The sequence below is a fragment of the Bombina bombina genome, chromosome 1 (genome assembly GCF_027579735.1).
Source record: "Bombina bombina isolate aBomBom1 chromosome 1, aBomBom1.pri, whole genome shotgun sequence".
Lineage (NCBI taxonomy): Eukaryota > Metazoa > Chordata > Amphibia > Anura > Bombinatoridae > Bombina > Bombina bombina.
The window spans coordinates 99,212,618-99,224,227 of NC_069499.1; the positions used below are offsets into that span (position 1 = coordinate 99,212,618).

Here is an 11,610-nt window from a genome sequence, read left to right on the forward strand (position 1 = left end):
TGCAACGGAAACGTTTTTTCACTGTAAGAGCAATAAAAGTGTGGAACTCATTACCAAAGGAGGTAGTGAATGCCAATACCCTAGATACATTTAAAAATTATTTGGATACATTTCTATCTATAAACAAAATTCATGAATATGATTGCTAGTATTAAATGGGTCACCTTTTAGTGGGATTATTTAAGTTTAACTGGAGCTTTTTGTATATATTTTAGATTTGTATACTTTTTTTCAACCTCATCTACTATGTTACTATGTTATTTGCCAGTATTCATCAAGTCCAGAAAAAAAATACTGTTTGGAACTTTATACCCATTTGCTTCCAGAAGTCTCGGTATAATATATGGACTTGACACGTGATTATTATCTCTTTAAGTTTCTATAAGATCCTATACGATTGGGCTGATTGACACCCCCTGCTAGCAGCCGATTGGCCGCGAATCTGCAGGGGGCGGTATTGAACAAGCAGTTCACAAGAACTGCTTGTGCAATGATAAATGCCGACAGCGTATGATACGCTACATTGTATCATATCCGCTCGCACTTTCATAAATCGGCCCCAGAGTCTTGGAGACCAAAAACTAATGAGACTGAATCTTGGAGAGGGTAAACTACTGTTAGGTCAAAGGTACAGGTGTCAAGAGGTATAAATTAACCCTGTGCAAGCCAGGTTACTAACAGTACAAAGCAATGAGACAGTAAGAAGGACACATAGCTAATTGTATTTGTAAAAGTAATTGTAGTCAAGGCAGAAATACACATTTTCCAAAAGTAAAAAAATAAAGAAAAATCACATATAGCAAAGAAGAAAACTTGAATTTAAAGGGACAGTCTACACCAGAATGTTTATTGTTTAAAAAGATAGATAATCCCTTTATTAACCATTCCCCAGTTTTGCATAACCATCACATTTATATTAATATACTTTTTACCTCTGTGATTACCTTGCATCTAAGCCTCTGCAGACTGCCCCCTTATCTCAGAGCTTTTGACAGACATGCAGTTTAGCTAACCAGCGCAGACTCCTAAATAACTCCACGGGAGTGAGCACAATGTTATCTATATGACACACATGAACTAGTACTGTCCAACTGTGAAAAACTTTCAAAATGCTCTGAGCTAGGAGGCGGTTTTCTCAATGGTTTAAAAATCAGTTTGAGGCTACCTAGGTTTAGCTTTTCAAAAATACCACCAAGGGAACAAAGAAAATTTGATAATAAAAGTAAATTGGAAAGTTGTTTACAATTGCATGCCCTATCTGAATCATGAAAGTTTAATTTTGATTAGACTGTCCCTTTAAAGGGACATGAAACTCAAAATTGAATGTTCATGATTCAGGTTATTGAAAAAAAAAATCTTTATCTTGTTTTTCCTTGTTGAAATTATAGCTCCTTTCAATAACAGTGTAGGGAGGTAGGGTGGGGAGTGTGCATGTATCCATAGCACTATATGACAGCACTGTTTGCTTTCTTAAGTCATGTGCGCACCACTCAGCCTAACTCAATATGCTCTTTAGCAAAGGATACCAAGAGAACTAAGCAAAATTGATAACAGAAGTAACTTGCAAAATTGCATGCTCTATTCAATCCATTAAGCTCCAGTTTAAGCTCAATTTTTACTATATAGTCCCTTTAAATCTTCTTTACATATGAACCTGTTATGAAAATATTAAAAAAAATATGTATCTATAAAAGTCACATTACTGCACAAACCAGGCAAAGTATTACCAGGAATTCCCACCTACAGTTCTAGGCAGCCTACACAAGACTAATATGCATTATATAAAATCTTATTGTAGTCAGAAATGTCTTTCTTTTCTCAGCGATACATCAGCAAACAAAACACATCAACATATCAAATGTTAACATTCTCAGCTCTCAGCAGATTAAAAAAAATCTAAACAGACAATTTTCCTATCAAAATGCAGCTTTCAGCGAATCTTTTACAACCAGATGAGTCTTGTTGCAAGTGTGATACTCTGATTATACTTAAAAGAAATGATTCTTAGTGTAAACAATATTCAACTGGTTCTCTTGGTAGCAGTAGTGTTAATTTTTGTTAGGATGTAATGGACTTTTACTGTATTGGAAGGTTTGCAATAGAATTACACTCAAGGGATCCTACTTTGAGTTTATTTTTGAAATAAAGCTTTAAAGGTTAATCCAGTCCTGTCTGTGGTGGCAGAGGACAAGTAGAGACTTTTATGAAAGGTATTATAGAGATCACAATCTGTTACATAACAGAAAGGTCAAACACCATTTCATTATAGCATGCCCTCTGTTCTTTTGGTGCATATTGCAGTATGTTATTAGCAACTAATTGCTGGACAGAGAATATTTAATTAACGTCTCCATGTGAAACAATCACCCTTTAAATGTATCAAGTCATTGAAGAAATATGCAGAAAATGTTAAGTACTTTACTAATGTACAAGTATTGTAATGAAAATAGAAAATTAATGTTACTAGTTGATTAACAAATGTTGCAACCCAAAATAAACACAATGTTCTAAACTACAAATTAGTAAAGCAGGTGAACAATAGATTATTCTCCTTCCTAAATACATAGTGAATCTCTCAAACAAGCTGCAGGCATGGGTTATTATGGGATATGGCTGTTCTATAGGTGATGAGAGAGGAAACCAAGTATTATTTTATATTACTGAGAAAAATTATAGAAATGCATGTGACACATTTTTGAATAATCCATAATATGGGACTTAAAGCCTGACAGCTCGTGAATTTGATTAAAAGTAACTGAGGATAAAAACAGAAGTAAATAACCCTAGACAAAAATACACAGATTTTTTTTTTCTACCAGTTTGCAATAGAAAAAAAAACTTCCCCCCTGGCATGAATACACAATATATATATTATTCCCAGTTTGGGAAAGAAATATGCCCCTGGCTTCAAAGCCTAGTTTTTATTCCTTAGAATTGATGCTAAAATTAGGCTTCCTGACATGGGCATCCAGTATATTCCTATCAGCTGGCAAGAAATAAAAAAAACATTCCCTTGGTTTCATTCCCCACTTTATAGTTTTACCTGTAAGTGCCTGGAATATGAACACTGACCTGAATGCCTAGTAATTTATACCAAATGGGGTTAGAAACTTGCCCTATGATATGGAAGCACTGGTTACAAGTTTACAAGCTGGTGATAGAAACTTACCCCTGATTGTTTTCCTTCTAGTAACCCCCCCATGTCCTATGGTTCATTCAGATGACCTAATTCTAGTAGCAGTATACACACATATAAAGGTGTTTACCTGTCCCCTGCAGGAGTCCAGTTAGGCACCAGACCACAAAAAGAAGGGTGCAGATGAAGGCTCCCTGCTGCAGCATCCTCTCCCTCCTTTTCCTTTTTACAACTCTAGAAGGTTGTGCCCCGGTTTGGCTGCATGTCCACCCACCTTTGATCTTCATTTTCCTAGTAAGTGAAAGCAGTTTGTATCGTTGTAGTGCCTAGTGTAGACTCCCAGGGGTGCGGGGGGAGGATGGGCACAAGCTTTGATCCCCAAACAGCATTTCAGCCCGGGCTGCAGCTCAATGCAAGAGGTGTCTCTGCTACTGAACACACAGCTCAGGCATAGGAGAGTAGTGAGAGGGTGGCAGCCCCCTCCTCCTCCAGCACTATCTTCTCCCACCCCTTACAACACATGCCAATCAACACCTAATCCTCACACCAACTGGCAGTGCACTGGTTAATAGTGCCTCTGTCAGGGAATGAGGAAACATATCGCTTCACAACATACTAGTCCAAAATGTCTACATTTTCTCTGAAACAGTCATTTTATTTCCATTTAAAAATATATTTTGTTACATATCTGTATAAGCAGCCTCCAATGATTTTGCAATATAAACTAGACATTATATTATCTTGATAAAAGTGTCATTTTTTATTTTGAATTGTCCCCAATCTATTTATCTATCTATCTATCTATCTATTATCTGGCTGTATGTCTAATCTATTTCACTATTATTACTCAAATATAATATAAATGTTTCTAAAAGTAAATATTCATTTATTTCACAGCCTTTCTACACTGCAAGATACTTTGACCTATACCTCTATCTAAAACCCATATTAATTAATTTTGAGATGAAAGGGTTAATACAAATTCCACTCATGATAAAATCAGAGATAACGTGTATTAAACATTTTTACAACTTAGGTTAAAAAAAATCCACTACTTGAAGGGAGAGAAAAAAAAAAGTGTTTGTTATTATTGTAGCATAAATGTGAAGATAAAATAATTGCATACTTGTGAAGTTATTTACCTGGTAATTTTATAGATGTACTAACATATTATTTATTATTATCACATTATATGCTTCATTTGTATTCATGTAAAACTAAATGAGTGCAGTACAGTTATTTACTTCTTGTTTGAACAGTATCATGTGTCATGTTAAATTAAGACAGGATTATTTGAAAATGGTCACTGGAATTGACACAGCCCCCTCCCTCCTCCTCCTTCACGCCCACTGCTAATAAAGTATATGAATCAGTGCCTAGCACTAAGCTCCCACACACTGAGGGCTCGTTTCCATTGAATCGTTAAAAAAAGAAGCCGTAAGCTACTGAAGCTGCCGACAGCTAAAAGTAGTTTACGGCTTCATTTTAGTACAGGTATACCCCGCTTATACAGCGGGTTAGGGACCGGAGCCCCGCTGTAAAGTGAAAACCGCCTTAAAGTGAAACAAGGCAGTTTTAGCTTTGTGTTTAAAAACTTGAAAACATTTTGAACTAACATATATTAGGGGTGCAATAGTGCTACGTTTTGTTTAACACTAGCGCAGCACAGTATTCAATTAGTATTCAATAAATACTGTACCTATAAAATAGTGACAATTACAGTGGTAAAATTTACCAGACTATAGCACAGAGACACAGATTGCACTGTAATGCTGTAAACAGAGTGAAATGCGCATAACAAAATGGTGCCAGTCACTTTTGTCGCAATCTCACGATGATTACAGCACTGTTTCAAAATCCTTGGAGGTTGAACTTCAGCTCCACAAAGCGCTGCATTAGCGAAGCGCTGTAAAGTGAAGCGCTGTAAAGTGAGGTATACCTTGTACCAGATTTCCAGTGAAATATTTTGCTCAATGCATGCAGTCGCTCTTTTTGTGTATGCGTAAGTTAACGCTCCGTTAAAGCTTTCAAGCGACGTTGGATTAGTAAAAAAAACACACCTTATCAAGTTTGTTGCTACGGTAACCTGACCTTATGTTATAAAAGTTAAGTTTAGTGCCTGCGCTCCTTACCTGTGATCGCCTTTAGAGAGAAAGACGCAGGAGTTAGTTGCGCTGGTTGGAGTTTGATGGTTTATTGAGCTAGATAGAGTTGGAGAGATGTTTATTTAATATAATTTAAAGGGACAGTCTATACCAAAATTGTTATTGTTTAAAAAGAGAGATAACACTTTTACCAACAATTTCCCAGCTTTGCACAACCAATATTGTTATATTAACATACTTTATAACATTTAAACCTCTAAATTTCTGCCTGTTTATAAGCCACTAGAGACAGCCTCTTATCACATGCTTTTTTATTAGCTTTTCACAACAAGAGACGGATAATTGGCTAAAATGCAAGTCAATAGATAATAAGTAAATAACCATGTGATAAGGGGGCTGTCAGAAGAGGCTTAAATACAAGGTAATCACAGAGGTAATGTTCAACAAATTTATTTTGGGCCAGATTACGAGTGGAGCGTTATTTTAACCTGCGCCCATAAAGGGGCAAATTTTCATGTTTATGAGCTCATGGTTTCACTTTGCGCTAAGCACAAATAACCAGCGGCCAGACGCCTGGTTAAAAATAAAAAGTATTTATGAGTGGAGCGTTATTTTAACCTGCGCCCATAAAGGGGCAAATTTTCACGTTTATGAGCTCATGGTTTCACTTTGCGCTAAGCACAAATAACCAGCGGCCAGACGTCTGGTTAAAAATAAAAAGTTGTCCCAATTACCCCCAAAATAAAGAGGACAAGACGTTAACATACAAGAAATATATGAGCATTTTTTTTTTTAAACTGCACAAAGCAATTATAAGGGGTTCCTTTACATGCAGGTCATTGGGGGGCTATCTTTTCACCATAAATATATATGTATATAAGCATATACATGTATATTTATTTATTTCTGAGTGATTTGCCCCCTGCACTGCACTAGGTTTGCCGAGGCTGCCAGCATGAAAACAAGGTTCCCATTGGAGTGTGTTTCCATTATATGTGTTGCCTCCACTTGCCACCACTGCATCAGCCACCACCAATGTATGGACCACTTTGTCTCCAGGGACACTATCCTATTTACCACATCAGAGGCAGTCAACTGATTCACTAAAAACATATGTTGTTACAGCAACTGATACAGCAGGTGCACATTCCCATTGCACCTGCTGTATCAGTTGATGTGCAGTAACAGCAAGAGCAAGCTCTCCATCAGATACATAGGGAGATGTGCCCATCTCGACTCTAACAGCACCTTACAGGAGGCAGCAGAACCAGCTGGATATCCTTAATGTCACTCTTGTCCTCCACACAGAGGCTATCGAAATGCGTGTTGATAGACCTGAACCACCATCCTCACTTAGTGCCGCTTCATCTGTGATCTCACTGCAGACACCAAAATCAAGGCTTGTTCGCTTCCAAGAATGGTTAGGCCTCACACAAGAAGCCACACATCCTCCCCACGTACTTCTCCCAAGTCACGACGCAGGCATTCATTTTTTTTTTCATTTGAAAGCAAACACCCAAAATCATTTTAGTGAGACTTGTATCTTAAACCTACGCCACATTTACAATTTAAATTCATAAAACTTAAGCTGATTATTCATTAAAAACATGCACATGTTTTTAATATTATTGAAACAGCTGTTTATTTTCTTTACAATGACAGCTTAAATTACGCCATAACTTTTCAAATAATGTCAATTAATATGCATCTGTATAATTTCTTAAAAAAAATATGTGTCCTTATTTAAACAATATCATCCCTAACAAGAATACTTGAGAATACACATATACAATTTATATTTTATATATATTAATCAATTTACATGTGCAAATTATGTTATGGCTAACGATCTTAAACCAAATGTTGCTTGTTAATTTATAACAAGCTTATAATGGTTATCAAGTTTTATATAAACTTAAAGGGATATAAAAAAATGTGTGATTTAGACAAGTTTTCAATTAACTTCTATTATCAAACTTGATTCATTCCCATTATATTCTGTGTTGAAGAGATACCTAGGTAGCATCTGGAGCCATTCGTGGTAGGAAATAGTGCTGCCCTCTAGTGCTCTCGCAAATGGAAAAAAATTCTTGCAAAACTACTGCAATATAGGACTCCAGAAATGGGCTGTTTCCTAAACATACATTACTGCTTTTCAACAAAAGATTCCAAACACAACGAAAAATGAATAACAGAAGTAAATTAGAAATTTGTTTTAAATTGAATGCTTTATCTGAATCATGAAAAAGAAATTCAAAACCTCGCCGGCATGGGGAGAAATCACACACTTTTGGATTCTATTCAGACCTTGTATTGTAATATACGGGTCTCTGTTTCACATAAAGAATAGTGATGTCGCGAACCTTAAAATTTCGGTTCGCGAACGGCGGACTCGAACTTCCTCTACTGTTCACGAACCGCCATTGACTTCAATAGGCAGGCGGACTTTAAAACCCACAGGGACTCTTTCTGGCCACAATAGTGATGGAAAAGTTGTTTCAAGGGGACTAACACCTGGACTGTGGTATGCCGGAGGGGGATCCATGGCAAAACTCCCACGGAAAATTACATAGTTGATGCAGATTCCTAAATTGTTTTTGAATAACGTGCTTTAAAACATCAGGTATGATGTAGTATCAATCAGGTAGTGTAAGGGTTACGCCCGCTTCACAGTGACAGACCAAACTCCCCGTGTAACGCACCGCAAACAACTGCAAACAGTCCATTTGCACAACCACGAGTTAGATAGATTTGATAGTTAGATACATACATTACATAGATCAATAGATGCAATATACATTTGATAGATACTAATTACATAGATCAATAGATGCAATATCCATTTGATAGATACAAATTACATAGATCAATAGATGCAATATACAATTTGATAGATACGAATTACATAGATCAATCGATGCAATATGCATTTGATAGATACAAATTACATAGATCAATAGATGCAATATACATTTGATAGATACGAATTACATAGATCAATAGATGCAATATCCATTTGATAGATACAAATTACATAGATCAATAGATGCAATATACAATTTGATAGATATGAATTACATAGATCAATCGATGCAATATACATTTGATAGATACAAATTAAATAGATCAATAGATGCAATATACATATCATAGATACAAATTACATAGATCAATAGATGCAATATACAATTTGATGATAGATACGAATTACATAGATCAATCGATGCAATATACATTTGATAGATACAAATTACATAGATCAAAAGATGCAATATACATTTGAAAGATACGAATTACATCGATTAATAGATGCAATTTATATTTGATAGATACGATTGATAGTTAGATAGATTTGATAGATAAATAGATAGATTTGATAGATATATGATTTCCCTGACAGAGTATAACAATAAGACATGCGGTCTGGGACCCGTGGTTGTGTTTAAGTGAGTATTATTCTTAGCAGTTTACTACCTGTTACTTCCCCCTATCGGGGGATGTCTATATGGGCTGCATTTTTGGAACAGGGAGATGGAAGAAGGATGATTGGTCTGTCCTCCTACTTCAAATTTGCCTAAACACAAGTGGCTGTCTCAAATCAGTCCGGCCAGCTAGATAGATAGATTTGATAGATAGATAAACATAGATTCGATAGTTAGATAGAATAGATAGAAGATAAATAGATCGATTTTGATAGAATATATAATTACCCTGACAAAGTATAACAACGAAGACATGCGTGTCTGGGATCCATGGTAATTAGGTTGTGTTAGTAAGTACTATTCTTAGCACTTTAATACCTGTTAGTCCCGATATCGGGGGGGAGGGTCTATATGGCCTGCATGATTACCCGTGACAAAGTATAATAATAAAACATGCGGTCCTGGGGAGCCATGGTAATTATGTTGTGTTAAGTAGTACTATCCTTAGCACTTTAATCCCTGTAACTCCCCTCGATCGGGTTGAGGGTCTATATGGCCTGCCTGATTACCCTGACAAAATATAGCAATAAGACATGCGGTCTGGGAGCCATGGTAACTATGTTGTGTTAAGTAGTACTATCCTTAGCACTTAATCCCTTTTACTCCCCCTATTGGGTGAGGTCTATATGGCCTGCCTGATTACCCTGACAAAGTATCACAACAAGACATGCGGTCTGTGGACCCATGGTAACTAGGTTGTGTTAAGTAGTACTGTTCTTAGCAGTTTAATACCTGTTACTCCCCCCATATCGGGGGGGAGGTCTATATGCCTTGCATGATTACTCTGACAAAGTATTATAATAAAACATGCGGTCTGGGACCCATCATAATTAGGTTGTTGTTTTAGTAGTACTATTCTTAGCACTTTAATCCCTGTGACAGACCAAACTCCCCGTGTACGCACCCGCAAACAACTGCAAACAGCTCCATTTGCACAACCACGAGTTAGATAGATTTGATAGTTAGATACATACATAACATGATCAATAGATGCAATATACATTTGATAGATACTAATTACATAGATCAAATAGATGCAATATCATTTGATAGATACAAATTACATAGATCAATAGATGCAATATACAATTTGATAGATACGAATTACATAGATCAATCGATGCAATATGCAATTTGATAGATACAAATTACATAGATCAATAGATGCAATATACATTTGATAGATACGAATTACATAGATCAATAGATGCAATATCCATTTGATAGATACAAATTACATAGATCAATAGGATGCAATATACAATTTGATAGATATGAATTACATAGATTCAATCGACTGCAATATACATTTGATAGATACAAATTAAATAGATCAATAGATGCAATATACATATCATAGATACAAATTACATAGATCAATAGATGCAATATACAATTTGATGATAGATACGAATTACATAGATCAATCGATGCAATATACATTTGATAGATACAAATTACATAGATCAAAAGATGCAATATACATTTGAAAGATACGAATTACAACGATTAATAGATGCAATTTATATATTGATAGATACGACTTGATAAGTTAGATAGATTTGATAGATAAATAGATAGATTGATCTGATATATGATTTCCCTGACAGAGTATAACAATAAAGACATGCGGTACTGGGACCCGTGTGTGTTAAGTAGTATTATTCTTAGCAGTTACTACCTGTTACTCCCCCTATCGGGGGAGGTCTATATGGGCTGCATTTTTGGAACAGGGAGATGGAAGAAGATGATTGGTCTGTCCTCCTACTTCAAATTTGGCCTAAACACAATGGGCTGTCTCAAATCAGTCCGGCCACTAGATAGATAGATTTGATAGATAGATATACATAGATTGATAGTTAGATAGAATAGATAGAAAGGATAAATAGATCGATTTGATAGATATATAATTACCCTGACAAAGTATAACAACAAGGACATGCGGTCTGGATCCATGGATAATTAGGTTGTGTTTTAGTAGTACTATTCTTAGCACTTTAATACCTGTTAGTCCCCGATATCGGGGTGGAGGTCTATATGGCCTGCATGATTACCCTGACAAAGTATAATATTAAAACATGCGGTCTGGGAGCCATGGTAATTATGTTGTGTTAAGTAGTACTATCCTTAGCACTTTAATCCCTGTAACTCCCTCGATCGGGTGTGGTCTATATGGCCTGCCTGATTACCCTGACAAAATATAGCAATAAGACATGCGGTCTGGGAGCCATGGTAACTATGTTGTGTTAAGTAGTACTATCCTTAGCACTTAATCCTTTTACTCCCCCTATTGGGTGAGGTCTATATGGCCTGCCTGATTACCCTGACAAAGTATCACAACAAGACATGCGGTCTGTGACCCATGGTAACTAGGGTTGTGTTAAGTAGTACTGTTCTTAGCAGTTTAATTACTGGTTACTCCCCATATCGGGGGGGAGGTCTATATGGCCTGCATGATTACTCTGACAAAGTATAATAATAAAACATGCGGTCCTGGGACCCATCATAATTAGGTTTGTGTTTAGTAGTACTATTCTTAGCACTTTAATCCCTGTAACTCCCCCTATCGGGGGAGGTCTATATGGCCTGCATGATTACCCTGACAAAATATAACAACAAGACATGCGGTCTGGTACCCATGGTAACTAGGGTTGTGTTAAGTAAGTAACTATTCTTAGCACTTTAATACCTGGTTACTCTCCCCCTATCTGGGGAGGGTCTATATGGCCTGCATTATGACCCTGACAAAATATAACAATAAGACATGCGGTCTGACACCCATGGTGGAAGGTTGTGTTAAGTAGTACTATTCTTAGCACTTTAATCCCTGAAACTCCCCCCTATCTGGGGAGGTATATATGGCCCTGCATGATTACCCTGACAAAAT

The 11,610-nt window shown here is 36.4% G+C and overlaps 1 protein-coding gene across 1 annotated transcript in view; it reads right to left on the reverse strand.

The window, feature by feature from the left end:
* SLC24A4 (solute carrier family 24 member 4) overlaps positions 1-3,567 on the reverse strand; it is a 446,930-nt gene extending 443,363 nt beyond the window's left edge. The window contains exon 1 of the mRNA XM_053697542.1: positions 3,267-3,567. Within this exon, the coding sequence (XP_053553517.1) occupies positions 3,267-3,423 (157 nt within the window). The 5' untranslated portion in view covers positions 3,424-3,567. The remainder of the gene's footprint in view (positions 1-3,266) is intronic.
* Between the last annotated feature and the right edge of the window lie 8,043 nt (positions 3,568-11,610).